This window comes from Myotis yumanensis, unplaced genomic scaffold, assembly GCF_028538775.1.
Source record: "Myotis yumanensis isolate MYYU_CA2020_CCGP unplaced genomic scaffold, mMyoYum1.0.hap1 SCAF_5, whole genome shotgun sequence".
Lineage (NCBI taxonomy): Eukaryota > Metazoa > Chordata > Mammalia > Chiroptera > Vespertilionidae > Myotis > Myotis yumanensis.
The window spans coordinates 79,577,130-79,603,367 of NW_027223756.1; the positions used below are offsets into that span (position 1 = coordinate 79,577,130).

Below are 26,238 nucleotides of genomic sequence, written 5' to 3' on the forward strand. Positions count from 1 at the left end.
TTAGTATTATGGGATGCTGGGAAACTTAGTCTAACCATGTGTCCAGGAGGAGAAGGGAAAGGGGTGGGTGCTGAACGAAGGTGGTTGTCAGGTTGTAGAGGAGACGGGTCTGCTCAAGCCCTGGACTCACACGAGGACAGATGCCATCTGTTGGGAAAGGAGCTTACAGAGTGGCTGTACCTCCCCTTCCCGTCCCTGCAGCAGGGCAAGCCTGGCATTCTTGGCAGCCTGGGAGCCCCTGAGATGGAGACAGGGGAGCTGCAGGGGTGAGGAAGTCTGTGGAAGGAGAGGGACCGGGGCAGCCCAAGGAGGAGCCCAGCTGGAGGATGGGCGGCTAGATCAGGAGCTGAAGTCTAGAAGTTTCCTGGGCTAGAAAGCTACTGCACTGAGGCATTCCAGGAAGCTTCCTTTGGCCAGGAGGGTGAGTTAGCATGGGAGGGAGGCTCCAGGGCCTGGGTGGGGGCGGGCAGGGTGGGTTAGCCCTGCTGCCTGGTCGCCAGCCCTCTATGCAGTTATGATCATCTCCTGCCTGTCTGCCACTCATGGCCGCGGGCATCACTGGCTGTTGCGTGGACCCGCTGGCTTGCTTTGGCAGGAGCAGATGGCCCTTCATTTTAGAGTCTTTTGTTCAAAGTAGGTGCTTTAGAATTGCCCAGCGATGCCCTGCATTATTGTGAGGCTGCAGGATTTTTGCTTTAGGGCAGTTGGAACCAAGAAAGCCCTCCTGGTTCCCACGTTCCTGGTTCTGGGATGGCACCAGACGAGAAGCCCGAAGCCTTTCCCTGCCCACCACTCTAGAAACTGTTGGCTCTTCGGTTTGAAATGTCAATCTGGAGATCCTCCCACAGGCAGTGTTTAGATTAGGAGTTGATTCAAACTGGGGAAGTGGGGGAGGGGTCTGTGGCTGCTCAGGGGTGGTGGCAAGGGGCTTTCTGTTGCAGAGAGGGGCTTCCTGGCCCAGAGTTGCTTACCCCCACACCTGTCATTCTAGCTGAGCCATGAGCGATTTGGGTTCTCTTTTCAGGGTCTGGTTTCCATGGCGAGGTTGCTGCCAACAGATTTCAGCTCCCCAGAAGGGAGATTCCTGGGAGTCTGTGAGTAGGGGGAGTCTGCTTAGCTTTGCTCACAAATCTGGCGGTGAATGTGCTCCTCTCATGTTAGCCCATCAGCAGCAGATGGGAGCCCTTGTGGCCTTGGGATGCTGTGGGGCAGGTGCAGGATGGGACCAGAGGTGGTCGTGTCGCCAAGACGAGACACGCTAATGGCCCTTGTTCAGCAGCTTCCTGTGAGGCGTGATCTGTCTGCTCTCTCCCTCCTGATTGCGAGCTGAATAGAGCTGAGCCAATGTAACTTGTGTGTGAGCTTAACCCTCTCCCAAGTGCCAGGGTCCAGAGCGACTCGGGAGTGACTCTAAGTGCCCTGTGGCTTTCATCTCCTGGGCAAGAGGCTGAGACCCAGATGATCTTACACATGGAAGCTGGAACCCCTGATGGTCACAGGGCCTGTTTGTAAAGTTTGTGTAATCCTCATGCCCACCATTCTAAAAAGCTAGTCCCCCAGTTAAGAGGGTAGGTCAAAGATACCCAGGGTCATCTCTGGTCCTTCCAGTTGCCAGGGGCCTCGGCTGCCAATGTGTGTCCACACGAGGTTCAGTAGGCCTTGCGAGTCTGTGTGACAATGAATGCAAATACCAATGATATGGGAAGTCATTTTAATAGATCTGGAGTCTCCCACATAGAAGGTATCCTGACTGTCCTCAACCTGCAGAGACCGGGATTTCAGCCACCCTCTCAGGCCTGCACCAGCTCATTCCCACGTCCCGGGCTTGTGTTGAAGACTCAGGGGCGGCTGACAGTGGTCTAATTCCTCTCCACTCTGGTCAAATGGGAGCCAAGATCTTTCTCTCTTGAGTCAGCAGCCCCTATCCCTTCAGACACTCCTGTCCTCTCAATGGATCATCCTCACTCTTTTCTGTTCAGACCGTCTTACCTGTTTCAACAGGAATAAATCAAGCATGTCCCCTGCTAAGGCACACACGCTGCTGGAGGAGGAACTTGGTGGTGGGAGCAGCCAGCATCATTAGCTACCACAGGGTTCTGGGCACACTGGGAGGCTGCCCCCTGGTTGTTTTATGAGCAGAAATCCTATGAGAGGAGATTGAGGTCTTTGTAAATGGCACCAAGTTCTCACCAGCCTCGTGTCCCATGAATTGGTCTCCCCCACGCTGGCAGCATAGGCCCTTTCTTCCTACTCTTACTGGATGCTCAGTCGCCTGTGCCTGCCTTTCAAAACTCACCTGAGAAAGACCCCCCCACAGCTTTAAAAACAGCATCAAAAACAAGCCCAGTTGGCATCCTTGGTCCTGTCACATACCAAAAATGATTCACGTGCCTATAATAAACTGGGGCTGGGAATCAGATGTCTCCAATTCAGCAATTAATTGCAGGCTCAACACCACTCACTTTGTAAAGTCTGCTCCTTTAATTAAAGTGGGCTGGCAGTGTGTGCAGCCAACTCCCGCTCCCCTGAAGCTGGGCCCTGTAGCTGCGGGACCTCTAGGATGCTGACCTGTCCCAGATCCCCACGGGGAGGTGCTGCAAACAGCTGGGACCCCAGTAGAGATGGGGGCAGGCTGGGCACAGCCCTGGTGCCCAGGTGCTGACAGCCCCCCCCCCGCCACACACACACATACTCCTGGCCCCCACCCCGGCTCAGTGCACCTTTGTCTCCTGCCAGCAGGCCAGTTCATTTTTGCATTCCTACTGGCGGTCTTCTCCGTCTGAGACATCCCATTTTCTCTGAGCAGATGCTCCCAGGACTCTGTTTATCTCGTGTGTAGGTTTCAATAAAAATGTCATTATTTCAAATCATTGACACTGCTGGTGTGAGATACCAAATTTCATTCTCTGTTGTCTCGGAAAATGATCCATTAAAGATAAAACTGCCGTGGCTCAATAAGGTCCTTTCCTGGCAACAAGACACCCTGGTCCTGGGCTGATCCTATCTTCCCAGCAAGTGTTCATATCTGTTCTGGGGTGGGGACAAATGAGGGAGGCTGCCTCCCCGTTTAACAGGGCTCCTCGGGAATTAAGATGGGATTTCCAGATAAACTGGGCCGCTATCCCTCTGCTGTCAGACCATTTCAGACACTCTCTTAGTGAGGGAGCCGTGCAGCCCAGGCCATGCTTCTTTGTGTAGCGGTGACCAAGTAGGGTGTACAGGAGCGCCCCCCCCCCCCCCCACCAGATTGTAGTTTCCATGTGTGCACCAACTGTTCAGGGGCCTGGAGACGTACTTCTTTTTCGCTCCTGAGTGTTTAGGAAAGGGCCTTAGCCTCCCCTTTCTTCCCTTGGGCCAGGTCCTCTGGAATCTCCCTTACAGGCTCACTGGGTTGGGGACAACGCTTCCTTCCCTCCCAGTGGGGCGGGTAGACCCAGGTTGTCTTGGTGGTTCCAGGGCCGCTATCCATCCAGGCCTTTGGACCTGCTCCCTCGTGTTTCAAGGGCAAGCTTCTGTGCCAGGCGCTTTTTCTGACATTTTTTATTTTGCTAGACGACCCACTTGTCCTGTTTACCTCTGCTGTCCAGGGTACTGTTAGCAGTGCTTCTTTCATATTTCTACCATCATGATAAGGCCACCCTGCTCATACCCACCACAACTGCAATCAGTGCTGTTGTCACAATCAGTTGGCACCCCTACCTTGTTTACTGAAGGACTTGATCACAGGTGAGTTTCTTGCCCTTTCCTGCTCTGTACAGAGGCACCAAGCGGTTGTCACCTATCAGCATCAGCCTTGTAGGCTCTCCTGGGTCAGATTCTGATTCTGTCAGCGGCAAGCATTCACTGGGGTTTATGTTTAACCTTGTTTGTGGTGAGGAATTTCTGCTTTTGACCCCAGGCAAGGGGCAGGAGCGACCTCAATAGGTTTCATAGTCTGCTGTGGATGTTTCTGGTGCATATGTTGATTTTTTTAAATTCTGTGCCCTTGCTGGACTGTTTTGTCTTGTAGTTCATCAGCTTGTTCTCTTAGTTTTCCAAGTAGAAGGTTGTGCTACTTAAAAGAAAAAAGCTTGTCTCTTTCCTTCTAATTGTTACTCCCCTTTATCTTTCTCTTGACTGATTACCTTGGCTGGTGTCTTCAGTATGTGCTGTTGAGTGGCTGCAATAACGGGCAGCTTGCCTTGCTCCCAACTTTCCAGAATGCGTCCTGCCTCACTAGGAGGTGTGACCGTAGGAAGGTTCCTCCTAGTCCTAGTTGGCTAAGAAATTTTATACTGAAAGGTTTGAAATTTTATATAGATTTTTATTTGCAACCTTGGGGATAAACACTTGGTCTTGTAATAAACATTTTTGTGTCTGATTTGCTGATATTTTATTTAGGACTTTTGTGGCGTGAGACTGGCCTATTATTTTCCTGTGTATCTTTATCCTGTGTTTGTGACAGGGTTTCTCACTCATTCATTCATTAAAAAATATGCCAGATTCATAAAACAAGTTCACTAACATCTGATGCTCCCGTCTGCTCGGTAGTATAAGTGGGCACTGGCCCTTAGTGTGAAGGTTTACTAGGACTCAGTAAAACCAACAGGGCCTGGTGCCATTTCCAGCCTCTATGCCTTTGTCTTTTCAGGGTTTCTGATTTGTCTGATGGGGCTTGTATTAACCTGGTGGATGCCTTGGTCTAAGGCACAGAAGATGCTGAAGAGCCACCTGCATTTGTGACACTGAGCCCAGCACCGGGGTTGGGTACCGTGGCTCACCACTCCTGCATCCTCAGGGCTGGGACAGGGTTTGTCTCAGTGGCCATCACATCAGGGGTGACTGCTTGTGATTGTGTCTCTGGGCACATCCACTCCACAGTGTAGACAAGTGGAGTAGTGAGGCCCAGCTCAGTCTAACCATCTCGGAAATGGCTCTTCTGTTGCTGGGGACTCTCGGGGAAGCCTGTTCTGTGATTCGGTCTTTCTTCTGGGCCTGTCCAGGCCGTGGGGCAGTGTGCTGGGACCGTCCCACCGACTCATGGTGAGAGGGGTCACAGGCTGTGGCCACACAGGGGCTTTGTGTTTGGGGACTGCAGTAATAATGGCTTTAATGTCTGCCCAGCATGCAGGGCCCTGGCAGGGCCGATGGCATTTGGAGCTGCCTCAGCCTCCTGGGCCTGTGCGGGTGGGTGGCTTGCTTGTGTCAGGTGGCCTCCAAGTTGACACGTGGTCTCGATACTTCCAGTGGTCTCTGCCTTCTTGCTCCTGTTTCCGTAATTACAGCATGTTAAACGACGCCGGGCCTGTCTGCCCAGGCCTTGTGCAGACGCTGTGAAATTAACTTTCTTACCTTTCGGCACGCGTCAGGCTGAACTGACATTTCCAAAGGACTCCTGGCTGGACCCCTGCTCTTGGCATGAGTTTCTCAGCAGAGAGGAGGGTGGGAGATGAGCCTTCTTATCACCGGGGCCTAATTGCAGGAAGCCATGTGCCAGTGGAAGCTGTCACGCTCAGCGATGAAATTCCACGTACTGTGTCACTGGCCGAGTGGAAAGAGTCTTGGGGGGAAAAAGAAAGTCAGTGTTATGGTGTTGCAACTCCTGATTCTGAGCAGGGCGGTCCCAGGCAGGAGCCCCACAGAGACTGGGGGGCCTCTCCAGGAAGGGTCGTTGGGGATTTAGAGCTTTGATTTGAGAGCCTGGCCCCCAATCAAGTCTCATTATCCTTGCAGGGCAGGACAGGGTGCTGGGAATTATCTCATTACCATGTAAATGCCTCTCTCTTTGAAGGGAAGCCAGTCCACCTGTGATAGCCCTGCAGCCCAGAGTGGCTGGCAGGTGCGAGGAAATGAGGGGCCAGTGGCCAGACCATCCACCGGGCTGTGGGCTGGGTGAGAGTGCGTCCACTGGAGTTTCACATTGCTGGTCCTGAGGATTTCTCCGTGACCACGGATTTTCTTGCTGGTCTGAGAGGCAGCAGCCCCTCTGGCATTGCCTGTCCGTGGCCCAGGAGAGGAGGGGTAGAGGCCAACCACCCTCGCTTTTTGGGTTTTGTATGGCTGTCCTAGGGCAATGACACACAGGATCCTGGGACTGCTGGGGGTCAGCTGGGTGACAGGTACTGTGGTGCATGCACCCGAGTGTAGCCCTCTCTTGGGGCATCACATCACCCATCCAGGCAGGTGGCTCCAAGCGCTTACTCCTGGTGGATACAGAGGATGGTGGGAGTCCACGCTGAGAGCCAATTGGTCCTGTGAGGCCCTGTCGCACGTCCTCATAACTAATGGCCCCCGAGCAGGTCCCTGCTCTCCAAGATGCTCTGTGTTCCTCTTCCTGACACACTCATTTAATTTTTAACTCACAAGGCATTTGCTTATTTATTTTCATTGTTCTTGATAATAATTCTAAGCCATTAGAGGGGAAAATTATATTCAAAAATGCTGTTTCACACTTTATTTGTTTGATGATTTAGAGCGATAGAAAGTAGCACATTTGCTGGCTTTTATAGTCTGATAATTATTCACATCCATCAAGCCATTCCAGGGGAATAAACAAAACACCGAGAAAATGACACTATTAATAGCATCCTCCTTGGCGGACAGGAGACTTCCCCGGCCGTGTTGGTGAAATGGAGGCTGCCTGTCCCCTGGCTGAGGCAAGCAGCCCTGCCCGCAGAGGACACGTTTCCTTGTAATCACCTGGCTCCGTCAAGAGCCACCTGGCCAACCTCCTGAGGCCTCCACCTACCCAGAACCCATGACGCATCCAATGTCACAAGCCCTGGAATTTCTTTATTGGTCCCCTGGAGTCTGCCATGACCTGCACTGGCAGAAGCCCCTAAGGTACAGGGCCTTGAGGTGTCCCCCAGCTACTGGCCTGGCCTCAGGCCTGGCCTCAGCAGGGCCTGGCAAGAGGTCTTATCCTCTGGCCTCAGGGTTAAACCAGGAACATTGGGCCAAATGACGCTCCTTTCCAGTGTCCAGTCTTTCTAATATGTTCCCGAACCCCAGTAAACGGGTCAGACTCTCAAACATGTAGGTGGGTCTGTTGGTTGGTCCATCGTTTGAACTGTGAAACTGCTGAACTGTTGTTTCTTAACCATCATATGGCTTTTGGGGGGCCTTGAGTCCCCATGGGGACCCAGATTCTGGGCTCCTCTATTTCCTGTTTCATCCTGTGAGCTTTATGCCTAGTCTAAAAACATGTTATTTTCTCACCGAAGCCCCTGCTATTTGCAGACAGCTGCCTTTCTGACAACGGTGTCTGGCAAACGACGCCCGGTTTGTCTCTCTTGGCCTCTTCCGTGCTTCCACGACATTAAAGCAGGGTTATGGAGCCTGTCAAGTCCTGCTGCAGCCCCTGCAGGGTTACCTGACTGGTTGCCAGGATACCGTTCCGACCATGCAGCCGAAGATATGAACCAAATTTTCTGTGACGTTCTGGTTTAGAGTGGTCCAGATGTACTTTGTGTCAAAAAAGCTTTGAAAGCAGAGAGAAAGTAGGGAGGGGTTTTAAAATACGGAGATAAAGACACAGGTGGATGGGGGATAGCTCTGGAGAAAGTTCCGGAAGGGCAATTCTGGCCTGGCTGACCTCAGGGCTGGGACTTGCCTTGTGTCCAAAGTGGTGGCCAACGTGTCCTCTAGGAGGTGCCTGCTGTGACTGCCCTCAGCCACTGTCTTAGAGCCAGGCTCCCACAGGCAGGGCTGGGGACTGTGGCCGGAGGGACCTGGGTGACGCTGCACAGGTAGCCTGAACCTCCCTCTATTTCTGCCTCTACCTCTAAAGCCCCTGCTCGCTTCTCCCTTGCACTCTGCCCTGTTCCTTTCTCCTCACATCTCCAGATTGTGCCAGCATGACTGTGTGCTGGGCCGCAGTCTCTCCATGCCCTCCCACTGGCCTAGACAGTTGACTGCCCAGGAGGGCCCACTAGATGCTACTTGTCCTGGAAGGGGAAGCAGGTTGACTGAAGCACGTGGCCAGCCGTGGAGGACGCATGAGGGCCTATGTGTAGCAGGGCATGAGGGGTACCAGCCTCGCTGGAGAGGCTGGGGAAGAGCGCTTGTGCTGGTGGAGAGTGGGCTTGGGGAGCCAGGAGAGGTTCTGAGCAGCATTGAGGCTGAGCTGGAAGAGGGAGAGAGGCTGGAGACTCCGCCTTAGCCCAGTCCTGAGACAAACAGGTAGTCAGGACAGGTGAGGCCAGAGCTCCCATGGCCTTCTGTCCAAGGAAACCACATAAGAACCCGCTGTCACATATGGAGAGAGGCTGCCTGGGTTGTAGCTGGCAAAACTGATTGGTTTGGCCCTGAGGTGTGACCTTGTGATGGGGACAGATCTCTTGGGGAATGAGACAAACTGCCCCCATGTTGGTGACCAATATACTGACTCCGTTTTATGGCCCCGAGAACTCGCTCACTAATGTCCAGACAGATGCTCCCTGCCTTGAGGGTTAGCGAACACACTCGCTCAGCTCCAATAGCTGCTTCTCCTTCTTTCCCTTTTTTTTCCTTCCAGAGCCAAACCTGAGAGTCTGGATGCCCTGATCTGGGCATGAGACTGGGTGGGACTGTGACAAGGATACCGTGCACAGGGCTTCTTGGGGGCCCTAGGTGAGACCCCCACAAGGCTCTGGGGTCCCCACAGGGTACTGGGGACTTCTCTCCAGTGGCAAATGTCAGTCCCTGTTGGAAGGCAGCTCTGTGACTGGCTCACTGGGGCCCCTATGTCATCGGGCTCACCGGGGCACCCAAAAGGTCAAACCTGGTGGGAGAGGGCCCAGTGGGAACCTGTGGCCCACAGTTCCGGAGTTTCTTCCAGCCATTGGAAGGCCGCAGGACTCGGCCGTGGTCCAGTGGCTATGGAGTCTTTACTGTCCCCCTCCCCTTCCTCCTTCGACCGGCTCATCTTCAAGTGCTCTGTGTTGTTAAGGACCCTTGCCCCAGTTGTACCTGCCTTCCTCTGAAAACTGAGGTTTTCATCTTGCCATGTCCCTGGGGCTTTGGCTGGCATGGTGTGTCATTGGCAGAGGGGCTTCTTGGCACCACCGAAGTTGCCACTGAATTGATCCAAATGGTGGGAGGCACTACTGGCTCTGGGACATTGGAGCCAGCAGGCCCCATGGCGCCGGCTTCCCTTCCTGGAGTCTTTCTAATCTCCCCAGGGGCTGCTCTCCTGAACGCTCAGCCTAGTGTCCTGCCGTCTGTACTTTCTGATAACAGAGGAGCCACGTTCCAATGTATTAAACTTTTAACATCCACCAGACTCAATTAATCTTATCTTTACAACTCCCAATTACAGTCGGTAATTAAGTGAAAGCAGCATTGTAGACGGGGGATACTGCATTAATCATCACAGCCTTGGTGCCAGAGTTAGTCCTTCCAGTCTGCTGGCGTCTTCCCAGAAGGGACAGAATGTTTCATTTCCCCATTTGGGGGGGACAGTAATCCCCCGAAGATGCTTCAGATTGGGGTTAACTTTTACCGTCTTTGTGTAAGCGATAAAAGGCCATTTTAAAAAGAGTAACTTCATCTTTGTACAGATGATGGAAAATTATCTGACAACAACAGAATTGAAGGTGCTGGGGCCATCTCCTCAAGGGCCCCAGAGTGCCCAGAAATTAATTATTTTTATCCTTTAGATTAGAGACAACACAATACTCACTTATCTCCTACCCCCGCCCCCTTTTGTTTTATTAAAAAGGAATAATAGACCTCTCAGTTGGAATAGACTTAACCAGCTACAGCATCTGGGCGATCTTCCATGTTCCCTGTGGGTACCCATCCTTTGCCTGCACCGTGAGGGAGGGAGGAGGGAGTGGTCCGATGATGCATCTTCACATTTGACTCATTCCAGAATGTGAGATAGTGGCCTTTTTTATTCTGTCCTCCTCAGGGTCTGTCCTTCTCAGCACTATCTGGTGCCCTATCGTTCTCTGTGGGGGGCAGTCCTGTGCACTGTGGGGGGTTGTGCAGCATCCCTGGCCCCCAGCCACTCTATGTCAGGAACACCCTTAGTCATGACAACCATGCGGACATGGCCCAGTGTGCTGGGCGGGGGAGGCGGGGAACAGGATCACCCTGGTTGAAACCCATTTTCCTGGAGTCCCTCCTAGATGGGACTTGGGTGTGCTCAGCACTTTGTGTCATTAGAACTTGCAGTTCTGTCTGCATTTGTCCAGAAATTGAAATTTTCATCTTACCAAGTCCCCTGACGTGGGCTGAGGCTGGCATGTCAGTTGGGTTGGGGCTTCTCAGTACCACTGTATCATCCGCGCCCCCCAGCCCCCCCCCCCCCCCCCCCCCCCCGTCCTCTTGTTCTGCCAGCTTCCTCGCATAGCATCAGCGGGATGTCATTCTCGCTTCATTTGTTTGTAAGCTTCCACTGCACATTTTTAAATTTTTGATGGAGCCTCATATGTAAAATGAGTAAAATTAAAGCTTGTGAAGTGGGTGACAGGTGAAATTTTTCTCCTCCCTGAAGCCTCTTTCCACCTTGGCCCCTGGGCCTGGAAGGGCAGGCTGGCGACACAAGGCAGCCAGGGTCCCCACCCCTCCAGCTCCAGTCCAGTGCTTTTATTGTATTTTTTGCTTTGTAAGCCTTATCAAGGTTTAGTGTCACTTAACAGGGAATGTCTGCACTCCTGGCATTCAAGAGTGCTGCCACACCCCCTGGGTCCCTGGTCTGTAGTCCCTCTGCCTCACCAACCCCTTCCGTCTGGAATTCCTTCCTGACGGCGCCACTCCCCTCACAGCGCTGACCACAGCTACAGTCACACATCTGCTCTGTGCATGAGCTGTGTGTCTCTCCGAGGCCACACAGGCTCCCCGGGGACTCTCAAGTGTGTGGTGGCCACAAGAGCTCACTTCTGACATGCCTTCCTTCTTGTAGGTACGCCATCCCACCAGAGCATGGCAAGCGCCTGGAGCGGCTGGCAATTGGTAGGTGTCTGCGACCAAGGGCTGGGGTCTGGGACCTGGGACTGGGGCCTGGGCAGGGCGAGGTGGGGTAGGTGGGGTAGAGGGGGGCAGGTGGTGGAGGGGAGGAGGGGGGTAGAGGGGGAGGGGGGGTGGTAGGGGAGGTGGGGGTGGTGGGCGAGGGGGGAGGGAGGTGGGGGAGGCGGGGAGGGAAGCAGCAGTCATCCCTCCCAGTTTTGTTGTGTGTCTGGGCTTCAATTCCTTGGAGTTGTAAGAGGTCACTGTCTTATTTTACCATTTTCTTGCACGCCTGTGATTAGATCCGTGGTCCATCTGCTAGGGGGTTTGTCACTTCATGGATTCTGCACAGAATGCCATTGCTTTAAACCCCCTTGTTTTCCGGTTTCTTAGCATGGAATTCTTGGATGTGACCACAGGCTCCCGAGGGCCAGGGAGAGCAGCTGTGTTCTGTCTCCCCTCCCCCCGACGCCTGGCACTGCATCTTGCCCTCTTCTAAGTCTTCAAGTCTCTGTTCAGTCTGGAAATGAGATGTTAGTTAGGAGCACCCTCACCTGGGCCTCAGAGTGCATGGTGGCCACAAGGTCCCTACCCTTTTGTGCGGGGTCCTGACTCGCCTGGGCTCCCTCATTAAATGTCCCTTCCAGCAGCCACTGTCTCACCATCTGTATTTGGATCCTTGCTGGGGCCTCATGGGGCCAATGGATTTGTCTGAGGGGGGTCCCAGGCCATGTCTGGAGAGGGGGCACCCTTTGTGGCACCCTGCTTTCTGTCCCAACAGGGTCTGGCCCTTGCTTGTCATCTGGAGAGCCAGCCCCTCCCTCCAAGGCAGCACTCAGGCCCGGGTGGGGTGATTGTTTGGGAGCCACTCCAACATCACAGGGCCCATCTGATCATCCTGACCCTCTGGGTTGCAGTGACAGGCAGCCCAGCCCTCCCAAAGCAGCCATAGAGCCTTCTGGAAGCCATTGCTCAACATTGGTGCAGGCTCTCTCACTGCCGGCCACAGCCCTCTGGCCCCTCCTCACACCTCACCAAAAATGCCCGTAACACTCTCTGCCCCTTCCCATTGATGTTTTGACTTTGGAGATGGGAATGGTGGATCTTTCTGAAAAATAGGGGCCCCTGTCCTAGCTGCACTCACAGCTGTGTGCCTGCTCAGCAAATACTACATGCCAGTGACACAGAACCTGAGAATGGAGGAAGGGTGAGTGGGTAGGTGCCCCCAGCCTCCAGGTGGAGGGTGGTGGTTTGTTTAACATTTCTGTTGGAGACCTGAACCCTGTCCTCATGGGAAGAGCTGCGCCCTGCTCTCCAGAACATACTCTCATGGTAGAAATGCCACAGTTGCACACAGCCCTAGTCAAGGTCTATTTCACTTATTGTGCTCTAAAATAAAAACCAGATTTAAAATGTTTTCCCATTGCATTTTTTTAAATAGACATTTAAAATACATTTTTTAAATCCTCATCTGAGGATGTTTTTTTATTGATTTTTAGAGAGAGAAAAACATTGATTTGAGAGAGAAACATGGGGATTTGTTGCCTTTCGTACATGCCCCAACTGGGTTTGCACCCCAACTGGGGATCGAACCCATGACCTAGGTATGTGCTCTGACTGGAATTGACTCCGCAACCTTTTGGTTCGTGGCACAACTCTCCAACTGAGCCATCTGGCCAGGGCTAAAATATAAATTTTAATTTAAGAATATAAGTTTAAAAATTCTTTTCCCATTATGTTAGTTTATTCTTGCTGTTATAAAAAGTTATCACAAGCACAGTGACTTAAAACAATACAGATTCTCTCAAACTTTCTGTAAATCTTAAATTACTCTTTTAAAAGTACTAATTAAAAACAAACAACCCCACAGATTCATTTCCTCGAAGTCCTGGTCAGGAGTCCAAAATGAACCTTTTGAAGCTAAAACCCAGGTGTGGGCAGGGCTGGTCCTTCCTGAGTTTCCAGGGAGAATAGTTTCCAGCTTTTTCCAGCTTCTAGAGGTGCCTCATCTCAGGCTCGTGGCCCTTCCTCCATCTTTACAAGCAGCAGCTCAACCTCTTACATCTTCACTCTGACCCTCCTGAGCAGCGGTCGCCAACCTTTCGAACCTCATGGACCACCAGTGGTCTGCGGACCACCGGTTGGCGACCGCTGCTCCTGAGAACCTCTTATGAGGACCCTGTGATGACATTGGCTCTCTGGGAAATCTAGGGTCATCCCCATCTCAGGGGCTTTAACTTAATCCCATCTGCAGAGTCCCTCTTGCCAGAGAAGGGAACATATCACAGGTTCTGGGGATTAGGACACAGGCATCGTGGGTGGCCGCTGTTCAGCCTCCCACACCTACAGAGCCACAGGAGAAAACATCCCGGGCAGTCAGCATGGACATGCTCTGGTGAACACATGGCTGATATCACCTGACCCTCGCCAATAACTTCTCTAAAATTCAGCAGTTAGCCACGCCTGGACTGTTGTCATTCAATGTGCCTTTTCTACTAGAAAAGTTTCGGATGATCTGAGTGCAAGCTAGAGAACCTAGGTACACTCTGGGGCCACCTGCCTATCCCGATGGTGCTTTCCCTAGAACTTGGCTGTGCTTCCTGCACCATTCCTACAGCCAGGGCCTTGCTGTCCCTGTAGTTTCTGACCCTTGAGGTTGAGGTGGGGGCGGGAGGACCTGTATGGCTGGCAGGAAGCTTATTGGCTGGGGCTGGAAGAGGAAGAGTGAGCAAGCTCTGAAGTCTACGGGAGGCCACCCATCACTGCTTTTTGAAAAATGGGGATTCATTAAGTCACTCCTCAGCAGGGTGGCTGGAATTTGAGAAGCTGGGCTTTTGGCACTGGAGGAGGGTCCGGAAGCCGTGGTGAGGCCTTCCTCCACGGCCCCTCACTCAGGCCTGCTCTCCCCTCCTCCGAGAAAGGACAGAGAGTTCCAGGACACTTGAAGCCTGCCCCCTTTGGTGCCTCTTTCAAACTTTGTTGGGGGCAGGCATCTCCAACTCCACTGTTGAGATGGGTGGAATGAGTTTGTGATTAATATGGAAAATGAATAGCTGCACTCCAAATGGGCTCACTGGGAGAGTTGTGGAGCCCACAGAGCATTAATGTGTTGGCGCATTATTGGTGCTAATCACTTAAAATGTGTGCCTTTATTAGAGCTTTAATGAGAGCCACTTAAACTGTGCATTAAAAAGAGGAACTGCAGAGAGGCCGGCGGGCCAGGCGGCAGGCAGCCATAACTCTAATTGAAATGCTTTTAGTGCAGAGGAAAGTTGCAGGATTCAGTAATCTTTTGCACTTTCCAGAACCTTGCCATTGTGTCCTTTCAGCCAGGCGCCATCTGCCAGCATGGAAAGTGTCAAAGCCCCTTCTCCCCAAGTCAGCATGGGCATGTGCTTGCACACACATGTGCGCATCCACATGTGAATGTGCCCTCTCTGACCAACGACCTATCAAGAGTGTGTATCAAGGCCTGGGTCAGCTTCCAGAAGGGTCCCTGGGCTGGCTGTGCCACAGGGTCAGTCCTGGAGGGCAGTGGGTACTCCTGGGCATATCCCACACCTCATCCTCACCGAATCCTCATGGCAGCCCTTCCTTGCCACCTCTCGGTGATGGTTTGTGATGAGGAGACCAGCTGCCTTCTGGTGGAATTGCAGACCTTCAGGTGGAATTCCAGAACTTGCCCAGAAATCAGGGTTTTAAAAAGATTCCCAGGTGATTCTAATGTGCAGCCAAGGTTGAGAACCACTGCTTTAACCACAGGATGCAGCTGTCACTGATTTAAGATTCAGCCAGCAAGTGGTTTGGAAGTGTCCCTGAACTGTGTTAAACACAGTTTCTGAGCAGGTAGAGCTGATGGCCGAGTTCCACATGTTTATAAATATTACCTTAGGTTAGTTACACGGCATCTAATCTAATAAAAGAGAAACATGCAAATTGACCGCACCTCCGCTACACCTAAGCCATGCCCACCAGCCATTCAGAGTGACTATATGCAAATTAACCCAACCAAGATGGCGGCTGGCAGCCACGGAGCTGGAGCAAGCAGGAGGCTTGGTTGCCTCGGCGATGGAGGAAGCCAAGCTTCCCGCCTGCCCTGGCCGGCTGTGGCCTCCGCGTAAGGCAACAAAGTTTCAATTATAGAAGATAAATAAATCCTAGATACCTGCTTCCAGCCAGCCTCCACTGGGAGTTTGGGTGGCTGGGGGCCGTGGCCAGCTTGCAAACAGCCATCAGCCCCTCACCCAGGATGGCCACACCCTCATGGGGTGAGGGTCCCCACTGCGGGGCTTGGTCAGCCTGCAAACAGCCATGAGCCACTCACCCAGACTGGCTAGGCACCCCAGCAGGACCCCCCACCCTGAAGGGGGTGTGGCCAGCCTGAAAACGGCCCTCAGCCCCTCACCCAAGCTGGCCAGGCACCCCAGTGGGGACCTCCACCCTGAAGGGGCTATGGTCAGCCTGCAGACAGCCATCAGCCCCTCACCCAGGTTGGCCAGGCACTCCAGCGGGGACCCCCACCCTTAAGGGGCTGTGGCCAGCCTGCAAACGGCCCTCAGCCCCTCACCCAGGCTGGCCAGGCACTCCAGCGGGGACCTCCACCCTGAAGGGGGTGTGGCCAATCTGAAAATGGCCCTCAGCCTCTCACCCAGGCTGGCCAGGCACCCCAGCGGGACCCCCACCCTGATCCGGGACACCCTTCAGGGCAAACCAGCCAGCCCCCACCCATGCACCAGGCCTCTATCCTATATAATAAAAGGGTAATATGCAAATTGACCCTAACAGCAGAACGACTGGGAATGACTGGTCACTATGACACACACTGACCACCAGGGGGCAGACGCTCAATGCAGGAACTGCCCCCTGGTGGTCAGTGTGCTCCCACAGGGGGAGCTCTGCTCAGCTACAAGCCAGGCTGACGGCTGCCAGTACAGTGGTGGTGGTGGGAGCCTCTCCCGCCTCCTCAGCAGTGCTAAGGATGTCCCACTGCAGCTTGGGCCTGCTCCCCGCTGGCAAGTGGACATCCCCCGAGGGCTCCCAGGCTGCCAGAGGGATGTCTGACTGCCAGCTTAGGCCCAGTACCCCGGGAAGCGGGCCTAAGCCAGCAGGTGGTCATTTCCCGAGGGGTCCCAGGCTGCAAGAGGGCACAGGCCAGGCTGAGGGACCCCCCCCCCCCCCCCGAGTGCACAAATTTTTGTGCACCGGGCCTCTAGTATATATAGTCTTGGACAAAAATAGTGCCCAAATGCAAACTTTGTAACAGGGTTAGGGACCTATGTTGTGGACGCAGCCAGGATCAGGCTGCTCTGCCATTTCCCCACAGGACTATAGGCCTTGGGCGGGTTAGTTGATGGCCCAAGCCTTTGTCTCCTTACCTGCCCAGTGGCTGTGTGCACAAAGAGCTAGGAGCAGAGCCTGGGCCACTCTTTATTGCAGATTTGGTAGTGGTATGTGTGTGGAGAGCATCACTCACTTCTCACTTATCACAGCTTGTCTGGTTCTAGAACATCAGCTTCTGTGTCCTTTCTTTTGGGCTGTGTTCTCACGTGTCTGAATGACCATGCAGATGCAACACAGTTGGTCTTTGGAGGGGTTTGGAGGGGAAGTGTCTGTGCAGCCATGCCACGCCCTGTGCCCCATCTATGACAGGTGTGCTGTGGGTGTGCGCCCTGTCACACAGACAGCCCCGACTTGCCCTCTGTTCCAGGTTCACTAAATGAAGGCCAGGGAGTGTCACCATTGCGGTCACCAGCGAAGCTCATGGGTGTGTGATGGTCCATGTGGTTGATACCCTTGGTGCTGCAGGCACCCTGCTCTGTGCTCTGACAGGAGGAAAGAGCTGCCCAGAAAGAGTTGTCCTGGCTCAGCCTGCACCCTGGTCTTTAAACTGATGCCCGTCTTTTTCACTCCAGGGTTCTTCCCCGGGAGCTCCCAGGGCTGTGACGCCTTCCTTCGGCACAAGATGACCCTCATTTCACCCATCATCCTCAAGAAGTATGGGATCCCATTCAGCCGGGTAGGTAGGGGCTGCTTCAGGAGGGGCTTCTGGCCCAGGTGATCACAAACAACCCAGGAAACTGGCTTTTTAACCCTTAAGAAGGTTCTAGAACAGCCGTGGGCAAACTACGGCCCGCGGGCCGGATTCGGCCTGTTTGAAATGAATAAAACTAAAAAAAAAAGACTGTACCCTTTTATGTAATGATGTTTACTTTGAATTTATATTAGTTCACACAAACACTCCATCCATGCTTTTGTTCCGGCCCTCCGGTCCAGTTTAAGAACCCATTGTGGCCCTCGAGTCAAAAAGTTTGCCCACCCCTGTTCTAGAACAAGGGCAAGCCAGGGGAGGAGGACCCTGTGGGAGCCTGGGTTCTGAAGGTTTCACCAGAGGAGTGATTAGTCAAGTATGGTGGCAAGTTCTGTGATCAGACCCTCATGCCTCACTCTCACCTGAGTGTCAGCCAGTGGGAAATTGCTTCTGATATTTCAATCTAACTGCCGGCAGCATTAGTGCTCGGATCTGGGCTTCATTCTTCCTGTTGGGGCCACAACCAGGAAGCGACTTCCAGCCACTGCTTCATTAGGTTCATCAGGTTGCAGGATTTTTGCTTTGAGAAATGCAGGTTCGCATTTTTCTCTTCTCTCTGTGTTCGGTCAGAACACCCTTTGTTACCAGGAACCTCATGAACAGATCACAGCATCGCTCATGGAAGTGAGAAGTATTTGCTCCCCTGTGGTTTGTTAAGAACATTCTCCAAAGTGGTGCTTCCTGGTCAGGGTTGCAGAAGTTGGCTGGCAGGACTCCCTTTTCCCTCTGAGTCCAGCAGGGCGAGGACCCTTGTCTCTGGGCTCTGATGGATGCCCGTCAGGGTACGATGTGAATCCCTGATCTGAGTTCCTGGTGGCCTTCAAAGGAGTGACTCCCACACTCCACTTATAAATCTCTGTAATGGTATTTACCTCTAGAAGAAAGCACAGATCAATAGCAAGCTTTTTAATAATTAAAAGTGTGTGTTTCTGGAATCTGTCATTGACATCCTCATTTATTCTGTGCCAGCTTGCACAAGAAACCAAATTCCGGGCTTTCCCCATGACTGGCGTTTGGGGCTGGCACTGCTTATTACTTTGCCACCCTGCCTGTCCATCATCCCCAGTGCCTTCTAACTTACTGTCGGGATCATGTTGACACCAGTGACACAGAGGACAGACACTGTGGGCTTGAAATGAAGCCACTGGGACATAGATTTCTGACAGGAACATAATCTTCTTGTCGTCCTGAGTGCCTCTTCTGTTCTAGGCCCTGATTCATGGTGGGGATCAGGCCCCAAAGTCCGCCCGAGCCTGGAGTGGAGGTGCCTCCCCCACACCTGGGGTGTTGAGCTTAGCATCCCCAGGACCCTGCTAAGCCCCCAGAAGGCTCTGTGCTCCCACCACAGGGTGCCATGCCCTGGTGGAGAGAAGGGGAGTGTGCAAGTTGGCGGTGGAAGAAAAGTGCGACAGCACTTTCCAGGGTCAGCGTAAATAAAATAAGAAAATTAGTAATTGCATTTTAAAAAAATCAAAGCTCTAAATCCTGCTGCAGAAGCAGCCCAGAGAACCCTTGCTGTGGATGGGATAGCTAGGACCTTGGGGACCCATGAATGTTCTCTCCCCCCATCTCCTGCTCCATGCTTCATTCCCTGCTCTCGGCTGTCACTTGGACAGGAATTTAAAAATATAACTTAATGCACACTGACTTTCCTTGATTGGTGCAATTCATTATTTGAAAAGAAAAATATCTCAGTGTTCTGAAGGGCTGGCTTTGCTCCAGGCTGTGTCAGTTTTGATTGATTTTTGACTCTGTGGGAAGTCTCACCCCCCCTTCCTGCTGCCCATTCTCCCCACACCAGGGTTTGATGTCTCACTGGTACTTAAACGAATCCAGTGATTTCTGCTCATCTCTCTGGGGGAATAAGTAAAGATCAGCAGGCCTGAGAACGCCTACAAATCAACAATAAAAAGATGAACCATGAGATAAATAGAGAGGGGTGAAAGAAAGGCTTGAACAGACTTTGCAGAAGTTTGCACAAACCGACATGGTGTGACATTCTGTGGATTTCGGAGAAAGATGACCAAAGCCAAGGAGATCCCATTGCACATGCCCAAATGCTGAGAGGGGAGCACAAGGAACTCTCACTCACCACCATTGGGGGTCCAAATGGGCAGCCACTGTAGAAAAACAGTCAGCAGTTTCTTGGAGATGTGGCCATGCACCTGACTTGAGACCCTGAAACACCCTCCCCCCCCCCCCCCGCCCCCCACACTCTGTGTCTGTTTATTCAAAAGAAATGCAAACACGTGCTGCAAGAAGACTGGCCCAGCAACTCTATTCACCAGAGTCCCAAAGTCTACACAGGAGAATGGGTAATAGTGACACATCTCATGATAGAATTCCCTTTGGAAGACTCATGTGCACACGCACTGAATGACTCTCGAAGAGCAAAGAGCCAGACACAGGAGTCCAGACCGTCTGATTCCATGAAATCCTAGAGAGAAACATAATCTGTGGTGGCAGAAAGCACACTGGTGCGAATGTACTGGGGTCCTTCAGTTCCCACGGTACCAGAAATGGCCTCTTTCTGTCTGGAGTGGTGGTTACTCAAACTCTGCACAACCTGTGGTCTATGCCTTCTACTGACTGTACAAATCAAGGAATAGATAGGCCTGACTTCAGAGACAGTTTCTCCCAGGCCACCAGCCTCAGTTTCACAACTATGGATTAGGCCAGCAGCCCCACTTCACGAGTCCTGGAGAGTGGTCAGTGTGGTCATGGAAAGTGTCCCCTCCCTGGATGGGGGGATGAGGCTGCAGCCCCCCCCCCCCCCCATTTTCCTTCGGGCTTTCAGATGGTGGTTTCAGAAGCATCAGTCTGGAGGCTTTGTGCGCCCCATCCTGTCAATCATGCCCAGCTCCTAGTTTTAGAGTCTCTGTTTCAGTGTCTGGTTGTCCAGACTATTTGAATAGATGGAGAAACATCAGCTCTCTCTTCAGAGCTCTGACCTTGACATTGTTTTCTTCCATATGCTGATGTGTTTCTTTGGTCTCTTTGACATCATCTAGAAGGACCCACCTCTTGGAATAAAAAGGACAGATTCTATGCTTATGATGGCGAGGGGACTTAGGTTATTTTAGGACAAGGACAATATATTGCGTGTACGCCTGTCCTGTGCTCAGAGGTTCTGCAGCTGCCATCAGCGCCGTCTGCCCCTGATGTATGGGAACATCTCACAGTGGACAGGAGGTGTGACATGGCCACTTCCCTCCAAAACTGGAGACCCCCTCCTCAACAAAAAGGAGAAGTGCTTAGAATGGTAGCATCTAGCAGTCCTCTGTATCTGTAGTTCACCCCTCTGCGGAATGCTAACTGTGTCTGTCACCTTGGAGCTTCAGCTGGGCTATGGTGAGCAGGGGCTGGTAGTGAGCCGTTGACCTGGCCACCGTCATCCCTACTTTATCAGCCCCATGGGAAATTGGCTGGAGCCTGTGAAATTAGGTAGAGCCACCTTTCACTTGGTAGATTCCATTGACTCCCAGAGTCAGGCTCTCTGGCACTTTTTGTGAACTCCTTGAGCCCACATCCTCCTCCTGTGCTCCTTGGTGGCTCCCGGTGGCCTTCGCCACCAGCCTGTCCCTGCTCCAGGCCAGGCGTTGCTTCTGGCAGGTGAGCCATGCATGAAATCCTCTTCCTTCTAATTCTGGTCCTCACCCTCACCTGTCAGCCTCCCCTCACCTGTTGGACTCTTTTTTCTCAGATCACGCAGGAAGCTGGGGAGTTCATGATCACCTTTCCTTACGGCTACCATGCTGGCTTCAACCACGGATTCAATTGTGCCGAGTCGACCAATTTTGCCACCCTGCGGTGGATTGATTACGGCAAGGTGGCCACTCAGGTAAGTGTCCTGAAAGACTAAAAAGGGGCCCAGTCCCTTCCAGCCACCTCTCTTGGGCCTAGGTCTATGCACCCGCTGGCTGGGAGCCTAAACTTTCCATCAAGGTCTGTTTCTGAGATCACAGTGAACTTGTTCCCAGAACATTTGTCACCTGGAGGAATGGGGACAAGGCATGAGTGGGATGGGTGGACATGCAGCAAATAGGGCCTGGGCAGGCCTAGGGTCAGGGGCCCCCATCTCCTGGCAGACCCCACACTCTCTGGGCCTGAGGGCTGCCTGCTGCATTGCTGCCCCTGGAGGATACTGAAAGGTGAGGAGACTCCTTTGATTTCTCCCCCAGTAATTTGCCATTCCTGGTCTCCAAGCGTGGATTATTGGCCAAAAGATGTGACATCTAAACTGAGTGCTTGTTCTCAGATTCCCTGAGCTCTGAGTGTGTCTGTCTGTGGTTTTGATTGACAGCATGGAGGGTGCTATGGCAAGTCCATGGAGTTGCTGGCTGTGAGACTGGGTCATGCCTGCCTCATCTCCTTCCTCTTGCTTGTCTCCTGTGGAGGCTTAAAGTGGCTTTGGAGATCCAGGTGACAGGATGCACACAGGGCTAATGAACTGCAGGCCTACCCAGTCAGCTGGGGGATGGTGGAATCTTGGAGGGAGAAGCAGGAAGGAGGACTGTTGGGCCGGCAGCAGGCCCAGCCCTTTCCCAGCTGCCAGTACCAGGGGCCTTCCTCCCAGGACTGTTACTGCAGCCCTCAATGCCTGTCCCGTCTGCCACAGAGGAAGACGGCAGGCAGGCTTCTTCCATCAGGCTGGACTCAGGTCGATCTTCCCCAGCTCATGGGTTTTAGCCCGATGGCCCTCTCTCTCCATGGCAAAGGCAGATCCAGCCACTTGTGGGCATCTTGCACTGGCGCTGGGGCACATGGAACAGAAGTTCCTCCAGCTAGCCTCATACAGGATGAACGGAGCATTTCCTGCCAGCCGTCTACATTGGAGCCTGGGGTTTCTCTGCACAATCGCTTAGTTGTTCCCAGTCAAGGCCCAGGTTCAGAACAAATGGTGGAGTCAGTGTACCTGGGCCCTATACCCTGGCTCATGTAGCATTTTCTAGACCTCAGACCTTTTTTTTTTTTAAAATATATTTTATTGATTTTTTTACAGAGAGGAAGGGAGAGAGAGAGAGGGTTAGAAACATCGATGAGAGAGAAACATCGATCAGCTGCCTCCCGCACATCTCCTACTGGGGATGTGCCCGCAACCCAGGTACATGCCCCTGACCGGAATCGAACCCGGGACCTCCCAGTCCGCAGGCCAACGCTCCATCCACTGAGCCAAACCGGTTTTGGCAAGACCTCAGACCTTTGCAAAGAGGGTCTACCAGTGGTTCTCAACCTTCCTAATGCCGCGAGCCTTTAATACAGTCCCTCATGTTGTGGTGACCCCCAACTATAAAATTATTTTTGTTGCTACTTCATAACTGTAATTTTGCTACTGTTATGAATCATAATGTAAATATCTGATATGCAGGATGTATTTTCTTGTTCGCGACCCACAGGTTGAGAACCACTGGCTCTAAGCAGTGATGTTCAGACCATGATCAGTGGCCACATGCAGGCGCGACGGCCTTGAGATGTGGCCCATTTGCATGGAGATGAGCTGTGCGTGTAACACATGGACAGTGTCTAACAAAGAACAGGAAATATCTCACCAAAAATCTGTTTATATTGGTTATGTAGACTGATACTTTTGCATAGCTTAGTCAGGTTATACAAAATATACCATTAAAGTGAATGTCACCTGTTTCTTTTCACTTTTTGAATGTGGCGACAGAAACATTGAGGTTACAAAGGTGGCTTGTGTTCTATTTCTATTGGGCAGTTCTGTTCTAAACAAATGGGCTAGCCTTTATTTTTCTAATTATCTATTTCTCTAGCTTTACTATTTCAGTGCAGTTTAGAAAAGGAAATGGGCTTTGTAGTAAGGAAGCTGGGGGAGGTGCTCCCAGGATTTGAAAGCATCAGGCTTTTTATACTTAAGTCAGAAAATCATGATGGGATTGTCACAGGTGGGGACTCTGGGTGTCACTAAAAGAGGAGACATCTAATCGTCAGGATTTGCCTGTTTGATCTAAAGGAGTAAATATCCGGGCGTGTGGTTTGGTTGTTTGCATTACATGGTAAGACTCAAGGAGGAGAGAATCCTCACGACCTGTGTGTGCCGTGACCTCCTGCCGCAGTGGGAGCTGCAGTGGAGCCAAGAACCCGGGGCCAGGCTTTTCCTGGAGAGGCTGTCAGAGCCGAAACTGAGCGGGGCCGGGGACTGCCTAGATATTAATTGCTACTTTAGGTTCAGCCATGTGTTCACAGCGACATTTGGGAAGTACAGCCTTAGATTGGGCCTCCACGCTTACATTGCCAGGCTGCGTAGCGTGAAATTACTGAACAAGTGGCACTTGGTGCTCAGAGCAAGCCGGAGTTCAAGGTGAGCGTTCAGGAGCCACGCGGGGCTCCCCCAAGAGCTGGCCGAGCTGCCCAGGCCCCTGAGGCAGGAAGGCAAGGGGTTCAGCCAGGAACTGACCACTGGCCACTGGGCGTCTGTGCATGGCAGTTCTGGATGCCACCCCACAGTCTTTGGGGTGACAGTTCCTGACTCTTGCAAGCTCTGCTGCCCCCATAACTAGTCAAGGCTGCAGAGTCCACCGAAGTGCTTGGCCTTACTGATAAAAAGCTAAGGCATGTCAGAGGCAGGACCAGGGAGAGGCAGGGCAATCGTTCAGGTCAGATGGCGCACAGGGACCTGCGGGTCCTCAGCCAGATTTTAGGGAGCGGGGAGGATCCCACAACTCCTTTTCCTGAAAGCCAGCCTGAGCTGCCCCACTCCATCTGTGTTTTGGGCCAGTTCCTTCTAGCACCTTCATCCGAACATAACCCAGGGGAGAATTTCTGCTTCCCAGATTTTAGGGACTGTTTTACTTGTTGGTTTGTTACCTTCTTCAAGCTCCTGCCCTCTACTGTCCCTTTTCTGTCATTCTGCCTTGTGCCAACACATTAAAAGCCAGACTCTCACACCTACCCAGTCTGTATGAGTTTCAGGTATCTCTTTCCAGAGCAGAGGTTGCAAATTGGTAGGCTGACTACTTTTGTATGGGCTACAAACTGAGAATGATTTTTACATTTTTAAAGAGTAGAGGGGAATCAAAAGAATATGTGACATGCAATTAGATGAAAGTGAAATTTCACCTTCATAAATAAAGTTTTATGGGTGCCCGCCCTCGCTCAGGTGTTGACCTGTTGTCTGTGACTGCTTTTGCCTGCAACGGTGGAGTTGAGTAGTTGCAACAGAGGCTGGCCTGCAAAGCTGAAAATATTTGCCACTTGGTGTGGGCCTTTCCTGCCAGTTCTGGCTCCAGCCACTTAGGGCTGAACAGTCACCTCCTGCACTCCCAGAGCCAAAACCACTGCCTTGGGAGGCTCCTGATGGGTCCGAGAGGGTGCCAGGAGTTGTGGCCATTCAGCAGGATATGCAAATGCTGATGCCACAGCTGCCACCTGCAGAGCATCACCCACCCCACCTCCTGACTGCAGGGCAGAGAGGCTCCTAGGTTCCTCCTGCCATAAAGGCCTGGAGAAGAGAGCTTACAGCCTGTCACTAGAGGCCCTCCGAGGGAGCTCCTGTGGGTCCGTTTGCAGCTGAAGGCTGCCTGGGGTGTGTTCTCTCTCCACCTTCCCACTGCAGCACAAACACAGAACACTGACCGGCTCTGTCCATTGTCTAGTTGAGACGGTGTTTCTCTTCCAGATGGTTTCCTTTCTGAGCCACTTGACTGACATTCACCCTCATTACCCATCTGTGCACGGGAAGAAAATGCATGGCTGCCTGTACTGCCCAGCCTCCCTGTGGTAGGGGTGTCCTGTGTGTCCCCACCTCAGGGCACTCAGGGCCTGCCTCCTTCACGGCCTGTGATCTTTGGACTACCTGAGCTTTTCTGTCTATAAAAGGGACGCCCTTTCTTGGAGCTGTCTTAACATAACATGGCAAAAGATATACAAGAGCACTGTGTGTGGGACTATGCCTTCGCGAGTGTCCCCAGTCTCTCAGACTCTGGCTTGTTGGTCCAATCTAGGGTCCTTCCTCACCACAGTGGACATTTGGGGCTATCCTGGGCGCTGTGGGGGATTGCGCAGCATCTCTGGCCCCCACTCATGCCATGCCAGGAGCACCTCCAGTCATGACAACCACAGATGTGCCCAGACATGGCCCAGGGTCCCCTGGGGGCAGGATTAGCCCCTGTCGAGACCCCTGTCTAGCTGGACTTGCAGGTTTCCTCTTTCTCTTTCCAGGCAGTGGGTGGTTGTCCAGCGGTATCTGTGGACTCTGACACTGGGGTGTCAAGCTCAGTGTAGTTTCTTTTCAGATTCCTGCTAAGGGCATCTCCCAGGACATTGTGTTTGGGGCTTAGAGCCTCCTTTTCCTACTGAAAGTCATTTTCTCTCCTGTGTTCTGAAGCCATGGGGTTTGAGGTCTCTTAAGCAGACAAATAACAGATATCGTGGCCAGAGATGTGAAACCTCACTTAACAGGCCACCCCCTCAGTGAGCTTGGATAAAGACATCCCCCTACCCCATTCTCCACTCCCCACCCCCATTCCAGGATTCATGGGTTTCATTAGTCTCATGTGCTTCTCTTCTCTAGTGGGGAGGCTGGGCCAACAGGGAGAGTTGTGGGAACGAAACAAGGACTCCACAGAACACTTTGCCTTCTCCCTAGGAATTGTTCCTCTTTGAGGAACTAGATGTTAGAGCGAGTGCCCCTCCCCATTCTGGGATTCCAACGTTTTTTCAAACCTGCAAATTACCCCCCCACGTCCCCCCCGCCCGACACACACACACCAGTGAATGGGTGACATCCAACCCCAGGGACCCACTGGCTGCAAGAACAGGGAACAGTGAGCCGACGTTTAATTTCTTCTGGATGGAGGTTCTTTTAGCCAAATGCACTCAAACCCAGTGCCTAGCAGCTCCTGCAAAAACCCACCCTAATCAGAGAGTGGGCTCTTTTTCCTCACAGTTTCTGGACCACAAGTTTCCAACACTGCTGCACTTCCCAGGCTGTTGTGGAGCGTGGGTGGTGCTGGGCCTCCATCTGGAGATCCATGAGGAAAACTGCCCTGCCGAATCATCATGGACAGTAAATAGCTAGGGTTCCTACAAAGACTCAGCACCCAAGCCAGTCTGCTTGGAGAGCAGAGGGGAGCCTGGGACTCCAGAGGAGGAGGTGGGGATTGCCAGACGATTTTTACAGCTTCAGGGAGGGGTTGGGAACATTCTGCCAGCTTCATCCATCACCTATGGGAGACGTGTGTTAGAAATAAGGCGAGCCCTCAAAATCAGGGGTCCTG

General features: G+C 52.5%; 1 protein-coding gene across 6 annotated transcripts in view; it reads left to right on the top strand.

Moving 5' to 3' along the window:
* KDM4B (lysine demethylase 4B) overlaps positions 1–26,238 on the top strand; it is a 134,684-nt gene that overhangs the window by 61,294 nt on the left and 47,152 nt on the right. For 4 of the 6 annotated variants that reach the window (XM_070415877.1, XM_070415878.1, XM_070415875.1 and 1 more), the window contains 3 exons: positions 10,868–10,917; positions 16,824–16,927; positions 20,703–20,840. In XM_070415877.1, coding sequence (XP_070271978.1) covers positions 10,868–10,917; positions 16,824–16,927; positions 20,703–20,840 — 292 coding nt within the window. Of the gene's footprint in view, positions 1–1,024; positions 1,095–10,867; positions 10,918–16,823; positions 16,928–20,702; positions 20,841–26,238 lie in introns of those variants that run through there. The other 2 variants (XR_011471565.1, XM_070415876.1) reach the window with 2 other exon arrangements.